The 27,208-nt window shown below is 33.7% G+C and overlaps 1 protein-coding gene and 1 pseudogene across 1 annotated transcript; one reads left to right on the top strand and one right to left on the bottom strand.

Moving 5' to 3' along the window:
* Window positions 1-606: 606 nt before the first annotated feature.
* Window positions 607-25,532, top strand: LOC134252965 (angiopoietin-1-like). The gene is made up of 6 exons (XM_062735497.1): window positions 607-624; window positions 785-866; window positions 1,721-1,857; window positions 13,754-13,850; window positions 14,207-14,378; window positions 25,295-25,532. The coding sequence occupies exons 1-6, from the start codon at window positions 607-609 to the stop codon at window positions 25,530-25,532; spliced, it is 744 nt and encodes a 247-aa protein (XP_062591481.1).
* Window positions 3,147-5,641, bottom strand: LOC134252967 (uncharacterized; annotated as a pseudogene).
* Window positions 25,533-27,208: the final 1,676 nt, after the last annotated feature.

The raw sequence follows: 27,208 nt of genomic DNA, 5'->3' as shown, positions 1-27,208 counted from the left end.
TTGAAAATGATCCTACGGGTTAGTCAGGATTGAAATAATTATACATTACATCAATATTGGTCTAATCCACATAAAACATACGTCATAGGTCAACAAATCCCTTAAAAAATGAAAAACTCATTTACCCCCTTCTTCCTTTTGTACTGCCTGATTCTTTTTTTTTTACGTAAATGATTAATAAATCGACAAAATTCTCTTTTTTTAAAAATACAAACATGAAAACGATCACGTGGGAGCTCATCAATGATAAATAATTAAACCTTAACGACTGCTATATATTTTACAGAAATGAAGACATTAGAAGCAGTTGACTGCCTTTGTAGAGCCCAGCATTTAATTTGGCAAGTATATCGTTTCACAAAGACTGATTACAAATCTTATGATGATCAGTCTCTACCGAATTGGACAATATCTAGTTCTGTTACAGACATGCTACTCCCAATGTTTCGACCCATTCGATCCCAAAACTTTGCTCGTTAGCAATTATGAAAATTCCTCACGTCCAGGTTTTAACCATTTGAGAAATTCTGACATTTCAATGTGCATGATGATTTGTTTTAAGTTTAAGTTGTGTAGCTCAGTGGATTGGATACAAGAAGAAAAGACATGCCGGCTAAACTCAAGGTTTGTCATCAAGAATGTCAACAGTTTAATAACAGAAGGCCCAACCTTTCATGTAGAAAAGGAAGAGTTTCCAGTGGTAAGAAAAGATTTAAACATTTTCATAAAAACCAATTAAATTATATATTTAAGGAATCACAACTCTGGGTTGATTTTACTTCAGCACTTGGCAGCCTCTTGCTTAAACAACGCCTGTACTGAGTATGACATTTGTATTGGTGGTAAATGTGTACAGGTTTTAAAAGGTAAGATGCGAAGTGTATAGTTATGATTAGCAATGGCACCTCTTTCAAAATTGTGAATGCCATATCATCTAGCGTAAAACATGAACCAAATTAAATCATTTGAAACTTTGTCCATGATGCTCAGGTGACATAGATCATGAACCTCATGTTTATTTCAAGTTTCGGAATCCAATATAGATATGGTAATTCAAATTCATGTTGGTTGTTGGGAATATTACAGATTTTCAAGAAATTTCCTCCTTGACAACTGATCCCATCTCTGTTGATTACAAATTTGTGTTTGCTCTGCACACCTGATTTTTACTGTTTGAATGGATTTATGAGCTTTAATATTGTACCTTATTACCATTTATAATTTGTCTTTATTGTTCCAACTATCTGATTGGCTCAAATTGGATCACATGATCAAGTATAAAAAGTGTTACAGACTGGATGTCTCTATCTTAAAAATCTATAAACCTGCTGTTTCTAAAATTGAAAACGTTCTTCTGTGAAGCAACAATGGTGCTGACGTCACAATAGTTTTTATAAACTGGATGTTTCTAAAAACAGATACTATAGCTGGTTTTCATAAATGTGACGTCATAATGCAAATGACATAAAAATGCCTTGTATTAGAAGGTACTGAGTATTAAAAAGAAGGATTTTAAGACATTTCTTATTAATCGATAAAAAAAATAATAAAACAATTGTAGCCTTTTGATTCGGTACAATCCTTCGATATATAAACCTAAGAGAAAGCATATCGACCTCGCACTTCGTGCTCGCTCGATATGCTTTCTCTAAGGTCTATATATCGAGGGATTGACCTCATCATAAGTCTATATATGTATAATATTCCATACTTTAAATAGAAAAAGGATACAAGGATTGTTCCGATATTTTGAATGGAGACCCCACTAAAAAAGGACAAGATGGAGTTTACGTTATTTTCGCTGACACTCTGAGAGAGGTATATTGTGACATGACGACAGATGGAGGAGGTTGGACGGTGGGTAGTCTTTTAATTTTTTAATAATAAACAATTTTTGAAGAAAATTTTCTTAAGTAATGATTTCCGGAAAACGAAAATGAATATAAAGAACAAATATTGGATTACATGAATCCCATTGCTTGCTAAAATAAACAAACGTATGCATTTTTCCATTTTTTGACAAAATGAACACAATCCTTTTAAGATATCTGAACAAAATTAGAATGTGACAAATTGTTGATATTTAAGGAATCACTGTCTAGATAGCATAGTATGCCAGGGCATCAGCGATAGTGGGAAAAGAATAAAACTCTTACTGTGGCCTTCAACTCGATATTTAGATATATCGAGGACGTATACTCAATGAACAATGTTAATTTCCATTCCTACGTCGATTTGATATATCCTTGTGAGCTTGAGATAAAAGATACCACAGAGTCTGGCATATCTGTTTCGTACTTGGATATTTTACTTGAAAAAGATGTTAATGGTAATCAAACAACCAAGCTATGTGATAAACGTGATGACTTTAACTTTTCTATAGTCAGCTTCCCTTTCTAATGCAGCAACATAACTATCACCTGCATACGGAGTATATATATCATAGTTGATTCGATACGCAAGAACATGCTTACGTATGAATAATTTAATAGCATCCACAAGTCAATTTTTATATTTGATATTTACCACATGTATTATATACTGTCTTAAAGCATATTGAGAGTAGAAAAAGAAAATATAACATTTTGGGTTTCTAGTCATAAGTTGTTACTAAAAATAGACTGCTAAAAAGTAGTGCTTGCACTTTTTTGTGTGACCATTTTGTTTTTCAAAGTAGTTGGTTTTGAATGAACAGCAAATGCTTTGAAAAATTAGATCTTAAATCAAAATAATATGTTTGTTTGTAAAAGACACTTAATATGACACATTTAATTACTTTATTGTTAATTTCACTTCCTATACTACAATGCATCACAAGTAAAATTGTGTATTATTGCGCCAACGTTAACACTTACAAAAATGAAGTCAAACTTTTTAACTCTAAAAATTACAAGGATATAGGGAAAAATAAATTATCAAATAAATGCACTTTAGCTGAATTCTTTTTTGTGTGTGCAATAGAAGTTTAAAACATAATTCTTAAATCTTTGATAATTTCTCTGTGCTCTTGCATATAATGTTTAAAAGTACATGTTTTAAATGCATTGTATCTACCGGTAATCTCCGGCACTTGACAGTTATAAGATCACTTAAAATGCAAAATCTTAATCTTTTCCTGTAATAGTGTTTAGATAATATAAAAACAATCAAATAACACAGGCAATCAATGTAAAAAATGTAGTAATTTGATTTTCATGGTTAATATAAACAGATTTCAGAACTTTTAATAGATTTGACAAAAGTTCCTTGTGTGTCAATGTTTGTCTTTTTCCATCAGGACTCTTTCTAGAAAATGAGAACAGTTTTTGTTCAAGAACATTCTGCTTTAAAACATTTTTACGGTACCGGAGCTGGGCTTTCAAAGCATTGACTATGTCTGATGTGCGTCCATACTCCTTTATTCTCAATTTACACTCGCGGGCTGTTTTCCATAAACCATAGAAAATAATGTCATCACTCTGTTTTTCCAGTTGTGCTTGTTTTCTTCTCTTTTTTTCAGCTCTTTTTCGGAAATCTTCTTGTTTCTCCTCTCTCTGTCGTTGAATTTCTCCTTTTCTTTTTGAGAATAAATATCTTTCAGTGGAAACGGATTTTCTAGCTTCCGAAATAAGGTCTTCTATATCCTCTTTGTTTCTTATTTTCCATGTGGATGTCTTGTTCATTAGGAAAAGTGTGTAAGTCTCAAGAGCCAGAGCTGATATATTAGGTTTCGCTCTTAAAATTTGATCCATGTACGCGAACAGTCGCTCGGAATAAGAATTATGTTTGTCCACACTCTTAGTAGCCAGTGAGAGTTCCTCAGTAAAAGTTTCATATTTACCATCTGGCAAGTGGTCTTTATAGACATGCAGTACTACTTTCCGGATCGCTGGTAACAGGACACGTAGAATGATTTCAACATCAGTATCATAATTAGACTCTTTGGTCAGGAATTCAAAAACTCTGTCGCCATTAAAGTCTATTCCTGTTAAAGCTGGAAAGGTTCCCTTTATAAAATCAGCCAAATAAGTTGATAGATGGAGATAATTTTGTGTCATATCTTCAATTGATGTGTCCTTGTTCTCGAGAATATTCCAAAGGGGTGTTGTAATCATCTTTGAAATCAATCCCAGGGCGTTCAGTCCGGCAACATAAAAAGAAACTTTAAGATCTGAGAGAACAGACTTCAGAAGCCTTTTGTTTTCAATATCTGATTTCTCCAGAAATTCAGTCATGTGAGGATGAAGAAAGTAAAGGCATGCAGCATTTTGAAATAAAATGTTGAATCTTTGGCCCTTAAATGGCTGCAGAGGAAGTGAGATCATTCTGTTTTCAGTAAGAAATGGCTGCATGTATGTTCGGAAGGCCCCATAACACCCACACTTTTCATCACCTCTTCTTGCAAAAGCCTTGCATGCACTTCTTATTAAGCGAAAACAACCTGATTCATCAATTTTAGAGAAATTCTCATCAAAAATTGGTGGGTTTCCATCGAAATTCCCCTTTTCTGCTTCACATAATCCCTTCTGGGCCGCATTCGCCATATGTACCAGGCCATGAACACCGCAGAAGAAATTGTTCAGTCTGCTGACTGTTTCTTTGCCAACATCATCCAATGCGTGGTAATCTTCCCGTATCTGTGGTAGCAGCTCTTCTCTGTAACTTTCTAATAGCTCATTAAACTTTAATTCTGTAGCGGCACGATCACTCATCGTATTTTGGATATTGCAGATAATTTTGTTTCCAACTTTCTTCTGGGTTTACTCGTTGTTGTCTGAAATATCCTGCAAAATTTCTTTGAATGTGTCCAGTGTGTTTTGTGCTGATTTTGTGGCCATTTCACGAAGTCCTAATGCAAAATAATTACCTTCTTCATCACGAACAGAAAACCCACCATATTTAATGCCAAACTTCGATGTCTCATCTGTGTGCAACGTGGTGTTGATTTTTTCTGACAGTTCTTCTTGTAGTTGTTTTTTGGCTAGACAGAGTCTTTGGATATTCATATTAACAACTGTTGATGGAGAAGGTAGTCGGTCAGGTTCTTTTCCTGCTAACTTCAAACAGGTTTCTATGGCTGGTCCTAAATCAAAATATGAACGTTTATGTAAAATGTGCATTTACTTTATGTTGGTGCATACATCAAGTCAACAAATCAGGAAATTTTTTTTTTTTAAAAACTTACCAATTTTAGTTGATGGGACATTGTGTTCGAGAAGAGAGTACACACACAAATGAAGTTCTGGAGTGAATGCTTTCTTTTCTTGTCAAATAGATTGATGACTTTGGTGTCAGTCAAATCATGCAGCTGCTCCATGAGATAGGAAATTTCATCATCCTTTTCCTTAAGGGTATGCTGAGGATCATTGACAGTGATTCTAAGTTGGTCATTTTCAGTTTGTAGCTCATTTAGAAGTGCTTGGTAGTCTGCTTTAGATGTGTCATCTGATGTTTACAATTTTGTACACTTAGTTTTCCAGTAGTCCTCTCTCCGTTTAGTGCGTTTGACAGCTTGATTTGATGATTTCAGTTTCTCATGTAGCACTCTATTTTGCTTTATCACATCTTCTGATTTTATGTTGAGTGTTTGCATGTGAGATATTGTTTCAGTCAACTCAGACTTTAGTGCTATTTTCTCCTTAGTCAGATTCTGGTTTTCCATGAACACTGAAATGGACATTGCAGTGGAAAAGGCATCCCCGCTAGAACTGATCAGATATGTAGCTTCGGGCATTTTGGGAGTCACTGTATTTGATACTTTAGGTGGAGCAAATTTTGTTCCTAGGAACTCTGTAAGCTTTCTGCTACCTTCAGATTTAGATTTGTTTTTTCTGAATTTTTCATATTCTGACCACAGTCGCCTAATAGCCACACTAATTGATGTCGGGTTACAGTTACCAGAATGTGACACAATCCATTGGGCAGTTTCGGATACGCCATGTGCCCTTTTAAAGTTAATGACATCAGAATTTAAAATCCTGGGAGTATCACAAGACATCTTATGGTCAGCTTGTTGAATAATAATAGCGATGAGACAAATTTTCCACCAAGTTCTAGAAAATATTTAAATTATTTTTAGGGATTTCAAAATATTTATTTTCCTTAGTAGAAATTCGAGTGCATTATTTGAAGGATAGTGGAGTAGTCAGAACATTTGTTTTTAAATCTCGTCGATAGCGTATTTATAAATCAAAAACCCTTTTCATAAATTTATGTAAAAAATACATCAAATGCCTATACTAAATAATTTTTACTTTAAAATTATCTTCTTTCGTATTTATAGTTTTTACAACATCTATATTTACCAAGACCTCCAGAGCATACCCCCCCAACCCCCAAAAAAATTGTTTTGTCCACTTTCATGAGTATATTGTAATTTAATTTTTCTTGGCATTTTAGCCTTCCTGAAGTCTGAAATATTAAATATTTCATTTATCTGCGTAACTATTTATTATTTATTTAAACATGTTTAAAATTTACCTGTTAACTCTCTTTTTTCAATAATGCATAAGTCAGTGTAATTTTACTAATTCATATAATCAAACCAGGTACCGTTTGTTTTTGATTTTTTATCATCTTGCTTTTTGTTGAATTTATGAATTATTATTTTTTCTTTCTGTTTTAAAAAATTCATTGAAGCATTTTATTTTTTAAAATTCCTATGTCAAAAAAAAAAAAAAAAAAAAAAACTTCGGGTAATACACGCTATTATTGTATTTGCTTTATACAAAATCATTGGAGAGGCGACAATATCAGTTAAAAGAATTTAATAAGGCATTATTTGATAATAAAAAAAAAATTCCCCATGGGGCACCCCATATTGAAGCTATGAAGAGTTGTTCCCCTTAAGATATCCTTGGATACTGTAAACAAACACCGTAACCCAAACTAGCGATTTCGTCAGCTTCGTTGACGGCGTCATTTTCTTTAATGAATTTTAAAACATTTGTGGGGTTATTCTAAAAGCGCTTCTTAGCGCGGGGGTTTATTAAGATACCATGCATATTAATTTGAACAGAATTAAATTCTGAATCGATCTAATGTTGTTACACATATGCAACCTGTTCTATAAAAGGGTGAAAATTTTGTCTAAAAACTACTTACTTTATGCAGTCTTCTATCATGGTAATATCTGCATCTGTAATGGGTTATTTGGTATCATTTTGTTCTATGAATTCTCCGGCGTCTGTTTTTATAAAAGAAAATTCTCACGCAGCTTTGTTGTCCTGGAAACAGCGGAATGAAAAAGCGCGACAATTACTACCTATTATATTTCAGGTGTAAGTTTTGCATTCAAACGCATTTTTCATTTGACGAATATATATTTATTAGAGAGCTTAATAAAAATAATAAAAAATATTTAACAAAGTTTAATAATTTTTTTCATATCTTTATTCTTGAAATAATCATTGAGAGCGGAAAAACAGTAAAATTTGGGGTTTGAAAAAGCATTGTTTTGGTAAGAGTCACATAGCGTTACGTAATGACGTGACATGACTTGTGGATGCTAAATTTAACTTTACTTGTAGCACGTCATTTGATTGGATAAAAGATTTTATCCATTTTGTATAACATAACTTGCCTACGTCACCATTAGTTACGTCACAAAACGTATTACTCCTCTTGACGTTACTTTTAAAATCTAATCAATATAAAACCTTATTTTTGGGGAGGAGGATTGTCTCATTGTCTGCACTGAAATTAAATTATAAGGAATGAAGCTTATTTTAACTTGTATTATACGATATAACAAAACTTGGGGCAGTTTACGCTTTAACTGCTTCGCGATTTATAAAGCGTAAACTTCCCCAAGTTATGTTATATCGTATGATGTAACAAGAATATCAGCAGTCTCGTTTGAAGTCATGATTTCGTAAGTTCTATAGTCGATACAATGACCTTGTCAGCAAATACTATTTATCATTGAGTCAAATTCTGACTGACGTTTTTCATACCAATTGTTAGTCCATTATTTATACACAGAATTGACGACGGATTTTTTCCGTTATTTACTGATCATGACAAGGAGCACACGGCGGATGTGACCGGTCAGCAGGGGATGCTAACTTATCTATGGCACTTGATCCCACCTCTGAGGTTTCGGAGGTCCGTGTTTGCTCTGCTCCTATTTTGAATTGTTAATGGACTTTGAGACTGAATGTTGTTCGTTATCTCCATATTATCCTCTCTTCATGGAATAAATTATTCCATGTTTCCCACTATCGTTGATGTCCCTGGTATACTTTACTAACTAGACAGTGATTCCTTATATTTCCATTTCATTATGACATAAAATTGTAGATTCAGACTTAAAAAATGTAGACTTAAATTTAAATTACACGAGGCCTCCCATGTAAGTTTCAATAGCCTTACCCACTGACGTCAAACACAAAGGTATCCGCACGAGATTTATGCATATTTGGCGTCCTTAGCTCCCGACTTATCTACCTGCCTAATCTATATAAATTACGGCAGAATTATCAACAAAACAACTCTGTTAACATTCAAAGAGATATAAAGAAAAAAGAAATATAAATGGAAATATACTGTGTTCAAAACAAAACTAGAATACTTACTTTTTAACTCCCGTCACTCTATATAACCAAAGAGTAGCGAATAGCAGATATTCTCCCACTCAACAAGAAAGTTATAGGATAGAGAAATGTAGTGATCAATTGATTTCCTTTTAGCTCGCCTGAGCTGAAGGCTCAAGTAAACTTCTCTGATCAAAATTTGTCCGGGGTCTGTTGCTGTCATCGTTGTTTTTGTTGGCGTCGTCGTTTTAAACTTTTCACATTTTAATCTTACGAGGGTTGTCCAAAAAGTTCGTGGACAATGACGTTTTTAATAGAAAAAATGGTTCTGTATATATCTTATATATATCAAAATGTTTCTTGTGTAAAACCAAGTCAGAAAATTTTAATTTTTATTAATGGAACTTTATATTTTTGTAAAATTTGGGGTCTTTAAATGTCGCGGATTGTGCGCATAGACCAGTCTGACGTTAAACTAATTTTATTATAACGTCAAACATTTGGATTTTGAATTTTTAATACATGTTCATGAACACACACTTCATTTATTTTATTATATCATACTTCAAAGCACTAGCAATAATCTATTCGTATAGATGATAATTTATTTAATTTTTTAAGTTGAAAACAATACACAAACATTTACGAACTTTATAAATAAAAACAATTCGTATACACAGGTTGCACAGTCCAGTCCGGTGTTGGGCTAGATTTATACCAACGTCATGAATAGAAATATCAATTTTCAACTAATAACATGTTTTTCAAAGCCTTGGTTTGACATGGAATTTCTACGCACTGTTGAAAAAAAAACGTAACTATATACCTATCTCAAATCAATAAACTAAACATATTCTGACAAATGTGAGTTGTCTGAACAAATATTTTGTTTCTGGAGTCGTTTCAACGTGTTAAAACAGATTTTTGATGGGATGCTGCTCCTTTGGACAGCCGACTTCGTTTTTTCTGTCGAGTTTTGAAACATATTTGTTATGGTTTTTGTTTAATACCAAGGTATTTTCACTGTTTATATAGTAAACGATACTTAAGATTTCAAAAAGATGATAGCCTATTTATTTGTGTTACAAAAGATTTTCTTGAAATCTTTGACCTTGTTAGGTCACCTGAGTAAATCAGGTGACCTATTGCTATCCGTTTTGTCCGTCGTCGTGTGTCGTGTATCGTGTGTGGTGTGTCGTGCGTCGTGTGTTAAATTTGAACATTTTTAGCTTCTTCTCTGAAACCACTGAACCAATTTTAACCAAATTTGGTATACTGCATCTATGGGTGAAGGGCAACAAAAATTTTGAATTTGATTGTCCCCCCCTCCCTGGGGCCTGGGGGATGGGGCCAAAACCGATAAAATTATTGCAATTTTTAAAATCTTCTTCTTTACTCCTGGACATCAAGCAGGCAAACTGTTGACATGAATGTAATAAGCATTGAGTCCTCTACCAAAATTGTGAAATCCATGGCCCAAAGTCAGGGGATTGAGTGCTAGGGCGGGGCTACATAGATTATATAGTGAAAATGAATGATTTCTTTGAAAAAGGAATTCAGGTATGCTTTGTAGGATTTTTGGGCGGTAATTATAAAGGTTTTAAGTAAAATAAAGTCATACAGTGAAAGGAAACAGAACTCTCGTTAACTACGACAAGTTTGGGCCATTCAACTTCACTTTCACATGGTTGTGTGGCCATACACCGCATTTTAATCAAACTTTTTTCTGCTTTTCGTTATCAAGCAAAGTTGGAGAACGCATGGAAGTAAAAATATGTAGAATACACCCGAAAAACATATGGAACTCGAACTTCTCTGCTTCTGTAAATTAAATAAACTAACTAAGTACATATTTATGATGAGCAAGAGTGCCTCTTCCAAAATGTTGAATTTTATGGCTCCAGGGTCAGGGGTTCTGCTGTTAGGGCGGGGCTCTATTGATCATATAGTGAAAATGCATTAATTCTTTGAAAATCTTCTTCTCTGCTTCTGGGTATTAAATAAACTAACTGAGTACATAGTTATGTTGAGCAAGAGTGCCTCGTTCAAAATTGTGAATTTTATGACCCCAGGGTCAGGGGTTCTGGTGTTAGGGCGGGGCTCTATTGGTCATATAGTGAAAATGCATTTACTCTTTGAAAATCTTCTTCTCTGCTTCTGGGTATTAAATAAACTAACAAAGTATATAGTTATGATGAGGAAGAGTGCCTCTTCCAAAATTGTGTATTTTATGGCCCCAGGGTCAGGGGTTCTGGTGTTAGGGCGGGGCTCTATTGGTTATATAGTGAAAATGCATTTACATGTTATCTTTGAAAATCTTCTTCTCTGCTTCTGGGTATTACATGAACTAACTAAGTACATAGTTATGTTGAGCAAGATTGCCTCTTTCAAAATTGTGAATTTTATGGCCCAAGGGTCAGGGGTTCTGGCTTTAGGGCGGGCTTCTATTGATCATATAGTGAAAATGCATTTACTCTTTGAAAATCTTCTTCTCTGCTTATGGGTATTAAATAAACTATGTAAGTACATAATTATGTTGAGCAAGAGTGCCTCTTCCAAAATTGTGTATTTTATGGCCCCAGGGTCAGGGGTTCTGGTGTTAATGCGGGGCTCTATTGATTATATCGTGAAAATACATTTATTCTTTGAAAATCTTTCCTTTGCTCCTGGGTTTGATGCCAATGATCCAAGAATATATATTTATGATGAAGAAAGGTGCATCTAGCAAAATGGTTATTTTTTATGCCCCCTCCTGGGTCAGGGGTGGGGGGGGGGGTACATAGTTTGTCTGAAAATAAATTAATGCTTTGAAATCTGCTCTTTGGTATTAATCAATCATTTTATGATAAAATTTGCAAAATTTTGAAATATGTGGCCCCAATGTCAGTGGTTCATTTGGGATGATGTGGACAACTACTTATAAAGTGGAATTGCATTTTCTCTTTATTACTCTGATCTACCTTTGAGTATTAAGTAGAGTAAGTATGCTAAGTCTATAATTATGATAATTATGATAAGCAATGGTGCCTCTTTCAAAATTGTGAATTGCGAATTTCATGGCCTCTGGTTTAAAAAACGAACTAAATTTAATGTTTTAAAGTTGTTGCACAATACTCACGTGACCTATAAGGCCCGTGGGCCTCTTGTTATATAAAAAATGATCGGTTTAATCCAAACACTTTTTTTTTTCAAAGTTTATGGCATTTTAACTTTGGTTCGTACACACTATTTGCGACATTTAAAGACCCCGATTTTTACAAAAATATAAAGTTACATCAATAAAAATGATTTATTTTCACAAAATCATCATTGTTCACGAACTTTTTGGAGAGCCCTTGTAATTCTTCTCAAGAACCACTGGGCCAATTTCAAGCAAACTTGGCACAAAGTAGCCTTGGCTAAAGGGGATTCAAGTTTGTTCAAATAAAGGGTCACACTATCCTCTAACGGGAGATAAGTAATGGCATCTTTCGAAAATCATCTTCTCAAGAACCACCGGCTAGGAAAGCTGAAACTCATGTGGAAGAATCCTAATGTAGTGTAGACCGAAGTTTGTTCAGATCATGGCCCCCGGGGGGTAAGGGGGGACCACAATGGTGTATCAAATTTTATCATAGGGATACAAAGAAAAATTGTTTAAAAATCTTCTCAAGAACCATTGGTCCAGGAAAGCTGAATCTCATGTGTAACCATCTTCTTGTACCTTAGATTCAAGTTTGTTCAAGGCACGACCCCCGGGGGTAGGATGGGGCACAATGGGTTATCAAACTTTAAGATAGGAATACATAGGAAAACTCTTCTTCTCAGGAAAAGCAAAACCATGATTGGTCATAAATACCACTGACATTATGTTTCATATCTAAATTCAAAAGTATCATTAGGAAATGTAGCTTTAAGTTTGTTCACCCCTTTCTCCCTTGAACCCAATTTACAGGTAAATATCAGTACCTCTATCATGGGATATCTTGAATACCCCGCTTAAGTCGAAGTTGATCGTCGGTCCCGGCCGTATTCTCTATATATATGATTTAAAAAAAACTACTGATATCTCGAACAAGGTAATCTCGAATATCCCGCTTATGTCGAAGTATATTCAAAGTCCCAAGCCCTACTTTACCTGGCTTATCTCGAAGTGCAGTAAATTTTTCGGTCTACTGAACACACCTGGCGTCGTGACCTCACACTTTCTCGCCAGTGGCGATTAACACTTTCAAACCGGGGGTATCTTAATTAATTCAAAGTTCAGGTGGGTATCTGTGACACGGTAATTGGTATGACAGCTTGGGTGTTTGTGTAGTTTACGACCGATAAAACAATTAGCCACTCGCTGCAATTCAGAAATTAAATACAGACAGTATTACCGATATTGCATTTAATAATATGCTTTATATAATTAAAATCGTAAATTCATAAAACACAAAAAATTTTTCAATATGAACTTAAACAGTTAAATTGCAGTGCGTAATGCACAGTGCAGTGATTTATTACATCCATGTTTATCTGCGTATAAATAGATAACCTTGACCGTCATTTCAGCATTTGCTCTGTTAGTTACGTAAACTATATGTTCCTAAGTAGAACTTGGTAATGTAATACAAGAAAGCTATTAAAAGTATTCAAGTTCACAGTTTAAATACGGATTTTTTTAGTGCTCTAAATAATATTTTGCTCTAAAATCAATCAAATAAAGTTTTAAAAAATTCGTTCTTTCTTTTCTTACGGAGAAGGTTCCTCAACTACAACGCTAATGATACATCCCGTTTGACCACATAAGCATGGCCTGGAAAATGTAAAATCGCTGTATATGCAATGATTAAAGGCATGTATATTAAAATGTTTTTCAATTATGACGATAAAGAAAACACCAACATTGTTTTTCTTAATACATTTTATTATTTATTGCGAATATGCTTGAATCTTTACCGTCAAGACAACATGTTTGGTAATACAGGATAGTGTTATGCATGAAGATGTATAAGAAAAACGGGAAATTATTGATTCGACTTTGGAAGATAATTTCGGATATCTCGAACCCCTTGTTATCTCGAAGTCGTGTCCAAGTCCCCTCAACTTCGAGATACTGATATTTCACTGTAATTATATCATTTTTAAAAACTTTTTACTAAACTGATTTTTGCATTTACCCCACCTGTTGCTCAGGTGAGCGGTGTGGCCCCTGGGCCTCTTGTTCATATTTGTGACATGTGCCAATTAAGTAAATAAATGAATCTTGTTTACAGACGATTCAGAAAAGAGAAGATGGCGACTTGGATTTTTACAGGACATGGAACGAGTACAAAGAGGGGTTTGGAAATGCCTTTAAAAACTACTGGTTAGGTATGTATGGAACATCTCAACCGCTACTTTAAATGCAATCTAAATACAGTTCAGGTAAGAAAAAAATATAATAGCAATCGTCCATACTTCTTTTCGTACTTATGATTTTTTGTTTTCGATTTATGTATAGAGAACCTAAAATAGAACAAATAAAGTTACTAGAGCCTATAAAAGCACAAAATATTAAAAAAGGGAAATAATTCAAGACATAACAAACTGTACTTATGGTAAATTGATGCCATAAATCAGATGCTATATTTCAACCAATCCACAGCTTTAAGAATTTTTTAACAATTAAAAGGCTCTATGCAGGGAAATTTTACACAAGCTCTTATAAGGGAAAAATTTGTATATAGGGAATGACGCAATCCACTCTTTAACCAAGGATCGGAACCAAGAACTCCGAATTAATCTCCAGAGCTTTAGCGGAGAACAGGCTTATGCTGTGTATTCTACATTTTACATAGGAGATGAATACAATAAATATAAACTGACAGTATCTGGATACAGCGGAACAGCGGGTGAGTGGTGTGATCAAGGTATGGCAGAGAGATGAAGGTATAATTGTTTAATGAACATATTTGAAGGATGTCAAATACAGATGGTGTATAAAACATAATTAAGTACTATGCATATAGAGAAAAAGGGTATCTGTACTTTTTTCCATCATTTACGAATTTGTATTCTAGTTTCGTCAATACATATATGTACTAGATTTTTTTAACACTAACTTAAATATACTAGTCAAAATTTCTAAGTCCATATGGAAACAAGGTCGTCCTCTAAATCCGCTAGATTCTGCTGCTGGAAAACGTGTCTCACACTCCGGTCTATCTTCTTCCATACATGTAAATTAGGGTTGAGATTAGGATAACAAGAGGGCTTACCGAAAGTGCCTGTGCCTTACTGATAATAGTTACATAATGTCTCATTACATGTATAGATAGTTTTCTGTACACCCATATTAACAACAGTTATTTCCAGTTGACCGCCATCTTGTGGGTCAACCAGGTAATTTTCCCTCTTTTAAATATAAGAGGGCGTAGCAGAAGTATTTGGGGGGAAATCGTTATGGAATAAACATTATGAAATAAAGGAGGCTCTAACAAATGTATAACTGTCAGAAAAACAATGATTTCCAGCCCACAATAGCCAGTATAAAAAGTTAAAGTTGGTTGAATTATGAAGGAATATGAGCTTGTTGACCCACAATATGGCGACTGAAGGGAAATAACTCTTGTTAATTTGGGTCTACTGAAAACTATCTATTTCCCACTTCTCCAGTTTGACATTGAGAGGAGAGCACTTCCGGTTTCGGTTCCATTGATTTTTCCGTATAAACGCTAGGATGATTTTGTTGTGTTTGTTAAAAATCTAGCGATTTCCAATGATTAAAAGGAATTCAGGTATGCTTTTTTAGCTCACCTGAGCCGAAGGCTCAAGTGAGCTTTTCTGATCACATTTTGTCCGTCGTCCTTCCGTCCGTCTGTCCGTCCGTGTTTACGAGAGTGCATTTATTGGGTATTTTTCATGCCAAGATTGTACTTATTGGGTACTTTTTGCTTATTGGGTATACCCAATAAGAAGTGTCGCTGAATATGCTTAAAACACCCTAATTGGGTATTTGCAGGTTAGTACCCAACAAAACTTGGACACGACGATTTGTCCAAAAAAGTGTCTAAAAAAGTTGCTTTCACGGACGCACCGTGTTTTGTTGTTTCAGTTTTACATTCGGAACTCTAAATTCTCGAGAGTTCCGAAAATCAACTTCCGTTGATCCTGATCATAACAACGTTTGTTTTCATGGAAAAAAATATGGCGACTAAGAAACACTTAATGTCAACAAGATTTTCTGATTGACAAGAGAAAAGGTAAGTTTATTGGATTAATATTTATCTATTGCTGGGTTCTTGTTTAGGGAAAATAGATTTTAATGTAATTTTGAAAACAATTGTGCACAAAATTAAAATAGATATATCGGAACAATTAATCCTAAGTTGCACTTGTTTGTATTTTGAATTTTCTCTGTCTTTTTAACTCTCTTGAGGGCGAGAAGTATTTAGTAAATGATCGTATATTGTTAGTTAATGTTTAATAAATCGAAAGTGTTTATTATTTAATTTGAGATCATAACCAACTAAGTATGTTCTGACAATGTATATTGGAAAGGGAAATGATAATTTTAACAATCGTGTGTTAATAAATCAGCTGTAAATTATCGGTTCATGCAGGGACCTATATACTAGTATAAGTTAGTATATAGGTCCCTGGTTCATGTAGACAGTATTACAATCGCAAAGTGAGCTGAGATGATGATAAATGGGATAATTGACAAGAACTAAATAATTGTATGTAAGTTTATCTCATCTGATATGTAACTTAAGAGATTCATTGCATTACTGATGAGTGTCTGCTTTATTTTCTTTTAAATTATTGTTTTTGTCATTTGTTTTAATTAATTTAAAACAATACTGAAATTGATATAGGGCTACTATAACTATTTCACATGATGGGTGTGTAATTAGCATCGCGCTACACCCGGGGCTTTCATTTTGAGATTGGGCTAGTGGTTTTCTGCACTGAGGAATCCCCTTGGGCTATTAGGAATTTTAAAATACACATGCAATACATGAAAAGAAATTCCATTACTTTCTCAAGAGTAACCTTATTACTTTTTTGATTAAAGAAATTGCATGTAAATGCCTTTTTTTATTATATTCCTTTTGTTTCAATAATTGTCATGTCAGCATAAGAGTGCTAATTGTGTTGGTATTTAAAAATTTTTTTTTACTAATTTAGTAAACAGATATATGAATTTATCTTTAAATTCTTGCTTAAATAAAAATTTCAATATGAAAGGATATTAAAAGTAATTAAACATTTTCAAGTATGTAAAAATTAATAAATGTTTAATGTAATTTTAAACACATTAACCATTTGTTTTGAAAGTGCCCTCGTGAGATCCTGTCGCAACACAAAAGGCCCTTTTGATTCCTTGATTACCATGCCCTTTTTAGGGTATAGATCTAACACTAAAGCACCACCAGTATTTTCACTCTTTTTTGCTATTAAATTCCCTAATATAGAAATATTCCAGACAGCATGCTCATATTATCCATAAATCTTCACAACTGCATCCATTTTGCAGTACTACAAGACTGATTTACTTAAAAACGATATTTTATTTCCTAATTTGAATTCCCCCCTTTTCTTTGTTTAATATAGCAATATTTGCTTGTACATATATGCCTCACAGATATCTCATTATTAAATTGTATACATTCACTCAATCAGCTCAATGATAAGTGTCATGCAATTATGTTGCGTTTTTTTAAAAGCCATATATGGCGTATCTGATCAAAAAATTTATTTTTGAAAAATACAAAATTAAGTAAAGAAACCCGCGTCTTCTGCCTGGGGCCATTTAAATGTCCAGGTAAAATCGCTAATGATGTAACATTGTATACGCATGACCACCTCGAGGTTTCAAGGGTAAATTTCAATAGAATATGCATAGCGGGACTGCATTTTGACTTCGAGGGATCAAGGGTTTCGAGAGATCAAGAGTTCGAGAAATCAAGAGTAAATTTGCTTAGTTATATAGGGGAAAAAATCGGGACCGGAGACTGACTTTGAGCGATCAAGAACTTCAAGAGATCGAAGTTTGAGCCATCAAGAGTTACCTGTATAGTTAAACATTTAAATTAAAGCTTTACATACAATTCGGAGCACAGAGAACACCTCGTTTTATCTAATAATACGATTTTATCTTCTCTGTAAAGTGTTATTTAAATCTTTTGTATTTTCTTCCAAGTCGGAGAAAATTCCGAGAATCCAAATTAAATTTTGATATCTTTATAACGCAATTGACTTAGATTTTTATCTTTATCATGTTTATATAAAGTAATGATACAAATAATAAGTTCTTATAATTTTAGTCTAATAATTTTCATTGTATATACGCCATATATGGCTTTAAATGATTCAAGATGAAAACAAAATGACTTTTGCTTCGTTTTAATTAGACGAACTAGTGAATGCCCAGAATAGGAATATTTTAAATCTTTTTTTCATTTTTTTAAATCATTAATTTATATATGATTAAATTTTACTAGCGAAAATTAAACTTTAATTTTAAAAAGAATCATCTGTAATTAATACCCTTACTTTTTTACGATGAACTTTTTTTCAATGTTACTTTTTAATTTTTGCCTCTATATTTGGGCTTGTCACTTTTTACTCGGGGATAGTAACTTTATTGCCACAAAGCTGTGGATTAGTACTTGATTTCCTTTATTGCACAGCGATGACTATGATTTAATAGCACAAAAAGCTAATGGGTTTACGTATGTGAATTTATATGATTAATGCTTACTTGTGATTTTAGGATAACGGGAGATAATGATTTCTTTTTTCCATTGATATTACATAAATATTTTCCTAAGTATTATGTTACAATAAATTGGTTTAGATTTTTTTTTTTATAAAAGTAATCAATAATTACAATGGAAATTAAAACCATAATCATGTTCATTGAGGATTTTCAATATGTAACAGGTCAAAGAGGAACTTCAATTGTGAACATTGCAGAGAACACACTCATCAGAAGATGACCCTCAGAAATAGGACAATTGTAAGTAATCAGTAAAATGAACAGGAATACTTCATGCCAACAATAAGATTTTTAGAAACATTTTCGCTTGTTAAATTAGAAGAGATAGAGGGAAAAACTTGTACATACTACATAACTACTAGGCAACCAACCTTAAACTGCAGGAAAGCTTTTGGTATGTGCAATACAGCTACATAAAACCTCTTTAGTATTCATGTTAAGTTTGAGAAAGTACCTTGGTATTTTTTCTAGTGTTTGCCAACATTTTCATGCACACTGTTTGCTTGTTTGTACTATCATTTTTTTTTTAATTCTTCAGATGCCCTTTACCTTTGCCAGTTTAGAATCATTTGATTTAAGGGCATCTGAGGGTTGATTCCAGAAGTTAATTAATTGTAAAGTAAATACTGGGGTACTACACGGTCATAGGTTATGTTAATACATGTATAACATTTTGTTCTGATAGAGGTGGCATACAGGGAAAGAAACATTACTAGATATCACTTCAAAGGAATAAAACAGCTTCATCTTGTAGGTGTATCTTATTTAAGGATCACTTCTTTATGTCTGATGTGCTGAAAGTTATTCATAATCTGTTTGACTGTAATTTTTCATATTTTCAACTTCTATCCAGCTTAGTCAATTTTAATTAAATTTTGTGCAAAGCATTACCCAGGAAGGGGGGGTGGGTGAAGTTTCAAGTGTGTCTCTGTCCCTGTCAATATGATTTCAAAGCAGTTAGTAAGGTTTTGGTCAATTTTAAATCCACTTTAGCAGAATCATTGGGCTAAAAACAATACTAATGTGAAAACTTTATCATTAAGTGAAGAGATGTTTTTGAAGATTATGTACCCCTAATGTACTGATAGTGTTACATTAGAAGTCTAAAATTTGCAAGGAATAGGTGTAAAATCTTTTTAAAATCTCCTTCTTAACAATCAGAAACTAACATACTGTCTAATTAATGTGCAACATCGTTTTGTGTGTTGAATGATGATTCCATGCTTCCATTTTGATAAAATTATGACGGATGGGGGGTAGGATGAAGATGCAGTTAGACATAGAAGAAAAAAAAGTTTGATAGAATTTAGTTTTTCTTCCATTTTATTTTTCAATACATATTTCTGAATTAGAAAATTTCTTCTACTTCTTGGTTGGGTTTGATCAACATAAAGGGTGATCTTGCTGTAGTCAAGAAAAACATGCTTTATACGGCAAAGAAATGCCTTTATCTAATTGCAGAATGAATAAAATGGACAGAGGCAGAACTGAAGGAGATGCATGAAATGAGGAATATTTCAAAGATTGCCTGCGCATAACCACTGCTACTGGCAATATAAAAGAGCAGGGTCAAAGGAGGTATCTTACAGTATAGACCATGAGAGACCCTGAAGAAGAAAGTATTGAACAGAAACAAAAATAAAACCATTTTGACATTTATTGAAATATAGGATCAAAGTCTTACATGTAAAATTTGGGCATGTTATGACTTTTCTCTAGCTCTAAGACTTATAACAGTGATGATTTGATTTAATATCTTTATCCCGATTTGTCGAAAAGATTTGGACATAATGCATCAATTATTTTAAAGTTTTGATACAATGAATTCATTCATTATACTTGTAACTGAGTTTTCTGGTGCGACACTGTTTTATCGGCTTCAAAACTAAGTTTGTGATTTCCAAACCAGATTAATGAGATCATATACCCGGTAATATCTTTTAACATCGGTGACTATTTAATCCATTCTTTTACATCTCAGAAGTATTATTATTATTACAGGGAAAATATGCATTGTACATGTATCTGTAATAAACAGGATTATAGAAATTTTCCATATAATACAACACAATCTTAGCAACTGAAGGCAAATATTTTATCAAGGATGTGATCTATTTATCAATATGGTTTTCAGCATCTTGCTCTAACTGTAATGACTTGCTCCAAGTTCCAATATTTAAGTTAAAATTTAAATTAAGTTAAATTTTTATAAAATTCTTTAAAAGCCAAATAGTTTAGGCACAAAATGCTTATATATTTCCTATCATTTGTAAAGTGTACACTGAATGAGATGTGGAATGTTAGAATTAAAGTATTAAATATGTTTTGGACTTATGTATGCTTATGTAGATAAATTTGAATTCAACTAGGGAAGGTAAATCTCATACTTATTGGGTTTGCAATGTAATGCAAGAGTATAAATATCCAAGACAAATTTGACAATTTTAATGAAGGGTACAATTAACCCAAGAAGAATTGGACAGGTAAACATCACCTGTTGGGTTTTATTCTAATGTTGGGTTGTAATATCCAAGAAGAGTTGAACCAATGTCCAATACCTATTGGGCTTTCTTTCTTATGAAAAAAAATGAGTAAACCAAGAAGAATGTCCAATACCTTTTAGTTTATATACTATTGAAGGGTATGAAGATATCCAAGAAGAATTGGACAGGTATCCATTACATGTTGGGTAGTATTCTGATGAGGGGATTTCTTAAGAAACCCATGAATTAGACAAGTGTCCATTGCCTGTTGGGTGGGATGTAGATATCCAAGAAGAGTTGGACGGATGTCCATTACCTGTTGGGTGGTATTCTGATGAAACAATTCAAGAAACCCAAGAAGAATTGGACAAGTGTCCATTGCCTGTTGGGTGGGATGTAGATATCCAAGAGGAGTTGGACGGATGTCCATTACCTTTTGGGTGGTATTCTGATGAAACAATTCAAGAAACCCAAGAAGAATTGGACAAGTGTCCATTGCCTGTTGGGTGGGATGTAGATATCCAAGAGGAGTTGGACAGGTGTCCATTACCTGTTGGGTGGTATTCTGATGAAACAATTCAAGAAACCCAAGAAGAATTGGATAAGTGTCCATTACCTGTTGGGTGGGATGTAGATATCCAAGAAGAGTTGGACAGCTGTCCATTACCTGTTGGGTTGTATTTTGATGATGCAATGCAAGAAACCCAAGAATTAGACAAGTGTCCATTACCTGTTGGGTGGGATGTAGATATCCAAGAGGAGTTGGACAGATGTCCATTACCTGTTGGATGGTATTCTGATGAAACAATTCAAGAAACCCAAGAAGAATTGGACAAGTGTCCATTACCTGTTGGGTGGGATGTAGATATCCAAGAGGAGTTGGACAGGTGTCCATTACCTGTTGGGTTGTATTTTATGAGGAGATTCAAGAAACCCAAGAATTATACAAGTGTCCATTGCCTGTTGGGTTGGATGTAGATATCCAAGAAGAGTTGGACGGATGTCCATTACCTGTTGGGTGGTATTCTGATGAAACAATTCAAGAAACCCAAGAAGAATTGGACAAGTTTCCATTACCTGTTGGGTGGGATTAGATATCCAAGAGGAAATGGACAGGTGTCCATTACCTGTTGGGTTGTATTTTGATGACGAGATTCAAGAAACCCAAATAGATTTGGACAATGTACACATGTTCTATTGTTCTTGGGTAGTTTAATCCCTTCGTCAAAATTCAACCCCAACAGGTATTGGACACCTGTCCAATGCCTGTTGGATACCTTCATTCTTTCCAATTCAGTTTTTTTGCACTTAGATATTCATATATTTTAATATTAGATATTTTGAAATATACAGGTGTATACCCTTATTGCTAAGAACAAATTAGTTAGGTGTTACAATAAAAGAGCTATATCACAGAAATTGACAAAAAATATGGGTTCAAAACCAAAGGTTTTCAGTCTTGTCTGAATTTACCAGCAAATATCAAATATATAATACATTTGAAATGAATAAAAAAACAATAAGAAAAAACCCAATAAAATACGGGACACGAGGATTGATATCCAATAAGATTTGAACAGTAACTACCCAAATAATGCTCTCTCGTGTGTACACTTTTTTTGTATCCAATAAGCAGTATCCAATAGGACTTGGACTTGATGTACCCAATATATAACCAAATGTGTGTCCGTCCGTCTGTCCGTCTGTCCGTCCGTCTGTAAACTTTTAACATTTTCGACTTCTTCTCAAGAACCACTGGGCCAATTTTGACCAAACTTGGTACAAAGCATCCTTGGGTAAAGGGGAATTTAAATTGTGAGAATGAAGGGACATATCCCCTTGCAAGAGGAGATAATCAAGAAAAGACAAAAAATGGGTGGGGTCACTAAAAAAATCTTCTTCTCAAGAACCACAAGGCCAGGAAAGCTGAAACAAATGTGGAAGCATCCTTGGGTAGTGTAGATACCAAATTGTTAAAATCATGACCCCCGGGGGTAGGGCGGGGCCACAATAGAGAATCCAAGTTTTACATAGAAATATATAGAACAAATATTTAAAAATCTTCTTCTCAAGAACCACAGGGCTAGGAAAGCTGAAACAAATGTGAAAGCATCCTTGGGTAGTGTAGATAATAAATTATTAAAATCATGACCCCCGGGGGTAGGGTGGGGCCACAATAGAGAATCCAAGTTTTACATAGAAATAAATAGAACAAATCTTTTAAAATCTTCTTCTCAAGAACCACATGGCCAGGAAAGCTGAAACTTATGTGGAAGCATCCTTGGGTAGTGTAGATATTAAATTGTTAAAATCATGACCCCCGGGGGTAGGGTGGGGCCACAATAGGGAATCCAAGTTTTACATAGAAATATATAGAACAAATATTTAAAAATCTTATTCTCAAGAACCACAGGGCCAGGAAAGCAGAAACTTATGTGGAAGCATCCTTGGGTAGTGTAGATACTAAATTGTTAAAATCATGACCCCCGGGGGTAGGGCGGGGCCACAATAGGTAATCCAAGTTTTACATAGAAATATATAGAACAAATATTTAAAAATCTTCTTCTCAAGAACCACAGGGCTAGGAAAGCTGAAACTTATGTGGAAGCATCCTTGGGTAGTGTAGATATTAAATTGTAAAAATCTTGACCCCCGGGGGTAGGGCGGGGCCACAATAGGGAATCCAAGTTTTACATAGAAATATATAGAACAAATCTTCTCAAGAACCACAGGGCCAGGAAAGCTGAAACTTATGTGGAAGCATCCTTGGGTAGTGTAGATTCTAAAGTTTTAAAATTATAATAGGGAAGGGGTTAGTTGGGCATGATAGGTATAGCAAGATGGGGAATCTGGTAAAGAACTGCAGCACTGAAGTTACTCAGGTGAGCGATGTGGCCCATGGGCCTCTTGTTAGGATTTTCGGGCGGTAATTATAAAGGTTTTAAGTAAAATAAAGTCATACAGTGAAAGGAAACAGAACTCTTGTTAACTACGACAAGCTTGGGCCATTCAACTTCACTTTCACATGGTTGTGTGGTTATACACCGCATTTTAATTAAACCTTTTTTCTGTTTATCGTTATCAAGCAAAGTTGGAGAACGTATGAAAGTAAAAAATATGTAGAATACACCCGAAAAACATATGGAACTCGAACTTCCTACTTTTTAGCAAAAGCAGTCATGGTCGAGTAATTACAAATTCGATTACAATTTTTTTGGCCTCGACAGGTGAGTATAGCAAAATAAAGGCAAAATTGTGAGCAACTAGTACATTGATGTTGATGTTTTGAACTTTTAGAAAAAATAAAAGTGGGGAATCAGAAATTTTGACAAGTATACTTCCAAAGCTATGGTGTTCTTGGGCTCACATAAACAATTTCTGTAGTGCTAAGTGGTGTTAGCCTTTTTCTATTTTTGGGTGATCTAGAACTTTATGCAAGGTCACAATTAACACGGTACAAACACTTGGATTTGAACCAGCAATCTTCTGAATGCTTGTCAACGTGCCTTTTCATTGATCTATGAAAAACTCTTAGGTGTTCAAATAGATCAAAATCTTCGGTATAATTATCATATAGACTCAGTTTGTAAATCCTTAACATACAATTTATTTACACTGTGTAAAATTAAGAAATTTCCTCCATTAAATATCAAAAAACCTTTTTATAATGCATATATTTTGCCTTCAATAAACTATTGTCTTACCGTTTAAGGTAATGCATCTAAAACTAGCATTGAAAGAATTCATAAACTTCAGAAACGGGCTGCTAGAATTATTCTTGATGCAGCATCAAGCCATCAAAACCCTTGTATGAAAAAGTGGGATGACTAACTGTGTTTGAATTTGTCACGCTACATAAGTATATTTTATTATACAAAACTTTTTATGGTATGAGCCCTGAATATCTTCAGGACCTTTTTGTTTTTCATAGCCATGATTTTTATTCCTTACGTTCAGAATTAAATCATAATCTTCGTTTACAAAAACATCAAACAATTATATTTACAAATTCTCTTCAATATTCAGGTGTAAATTTATGAAATAATCTACCATTCCATGTAAAATTGTCACCATTTTTAGCTATTTTTAGACGAAATGTAGAAAAAATTATAAATAGCCAACGCCTGTAAATAAATGTTTTGATATATCCTTTGTACATGATGTATGATTATTACTATTGTTTTAAAACATCTCCTGAACAATTATTATTGACTTCGTTATTTTGAGTCTTTATTCATTAGCTGTACATTACATTTAACTACTCATGAATTAACAAACTTTACATGTTTTATCTTTCATTGTATCATTTTATGTAATATGTTGTTTGAATTTAGAATGCCCCGGGGAGGGATAGTACCTTGTACTAATCGGGTTACCTTCTCTAAATAAAGCATTATTATTATTATTATCATTATTATTATTATTATTTAGTATCATCCAAACTAAAATTAGCTTCTTTACTGGACTATAAACATACGTGTAATTTTTGAATTAGATTTTATAATTTTTTTTATATAAATTACACATTTGAGTGTATTTCATCATATACTCTGTTATATAGGTGAAAGTTTGTTTAATCTCAATGGAATGGACTTCACAACAAAGGACAAGGATAACGACAGGGCAGATGTTAACTGTGCTACAAACCGACACGGAGCCTGGTGGTACGACAGATGTGGCCTCTCAAACCTGAACGGACTGTATGGACAGTCTGGTGTGTCTGATATAAGATACCCGGTATGGTATCACTGGAAAAAAAGGGAAGCCTTAAAACAGACTGTGATGATGATCAGACACAGAGACTAGAGTCCATCCTAATATATTCAAAATGGATTTGATAGTCAGGTTTATTTACAAACAAGTGCATCTCTACGATTTCCTTCTTACTCAAAATCATTCCATGTTTAAAAAAGGAACTTATTAAAGACTCTACATCTAAATTCTAGTCAGAGTAAAATCAGATAAAAAGAGTTATATCTTAAACTTTTGAAAGACACTTGATTTCTATTTTTATAGTTTTTTTCCTTTTAAATAGTTACATATAACATAGTTTAATTGTTACATGTAATATATTTGAATTCTTAATTGTGATATTATACACATATCCACTGGCTAAGTGTGGGATATCATAGCTCTTTTATCAAACTCGCGACAGGGAACTATATATATATATATATATATATATATATATATATATATATATATATATATATATATATATATATATATATATATATATATATATATATATATCCAAAATTTAAATAATGTCTCAGTAATCGGATAACAATATTTAAAAAAAGGTAAAAAAGAAAACACAAAAATCCTCAGTTAAGCTTTAGCGCTTTCATTTTTCAATCTTCAGAAGCTTACAATAGTATCATAGTAACAGTGATTATGACGTCATGTTAAGCGGAACGTTAAATGTCTATTATGACGTCATAGATACAATATGACAAAAATACGGGGAAATCACAAGTAATTTATAAAACACTATTAAGTTTTGGTTGAAAAATACTAATAAAATGTTTTTCTTTTTCCCGTCTCTGGATATCAGTGGCACAACTGAGTTTATAGAAAGGGAAAATTTTGAATTGTTTTTTACCACACGCTTCCAGGTGCGAACTTAATTGAATTTGTCTGTATTCGGGTGTACTAATGTGTTGCTTATGTACACGTACACGGGCACGGAGAGTGTTGCCGGTTTCACCAATATAATATTCCTTGCATCCAGGACATGTGATGACATAAATGACATTTTTTGTATCGCATGACATGTTTTCTTTAACTCTAAATTCACGTCCATTGAAATTATAGCTGGTCCCTTCTGTAATGTATTCACATGTACCGCATCGAGGGTTCTTACACTTAGAGACTGTATAAGTATGGTCGTTGAATTTGGAAGAACAAAGTATTCTCTTTAGGTTTTTCGGTTGGCGTTTACTGTTGATAAAACGACAATTCTTGTATACGTTTTTCGTTTGTTCGTCCTCTCTAAGTACGTTGTTCAGTTCATGAATAATTGAACTCACGTTTTGATTTCTCGGGTTATGCGTGTGCACAAATGGAATTATTTCAACGTCATTCGCACGTCGTATGTTTAAAAGTAACTGACTTCTATCGCACTCCTTGGCTTTCTTTATACCATTATCTACAAGTTGTTCTGGATATTTTTGGTTTAATAAATACAATTTTAATTCCTCCAGTCGAATATCCCTGATATTGGTATTACTCACAATGGTGCATATTCTTCTTGCGAGGTTATATGGTATAGCTGTTTTAGTGTGATGGGGATGGCTTGATCCAAAATGCAGATATTGGTGTGTATCGGTTGGTTTATAGTAAATATCCGTATTTAAGCTGGTATTATCCTTTGTTACAAGAACATCGAGGAATGGCATTTGCAAATCATCTGTTTCCATCGTGAATTTGATATCCGAATTCATTTGGTTAAGTAGATCATAAAACTCCGTTAGTTTATC

Source organism: Saccostrea cucullata, unplaced genomic scaffold (assembly GCF_032062105.1).
Source record: "Saccostrea cucullata isolate Sc308-1 unplaced genomic scaffold, CSIRO_AGI_Scuc_v1 ctg1507, whole genome shotgun sequence".
Lineage (NCBI taxonomy): Eukaryota > Metazoa > Mollusca > Bivalvia > Ostreida > Ostreidae > Saccostrea > Saccostrea cuccullata.
The sequence above is the reverse complement of the archived record's forward strand: the minus strand, read 5'-3'. Positions and strand labels throughout refer to the sequence as shown.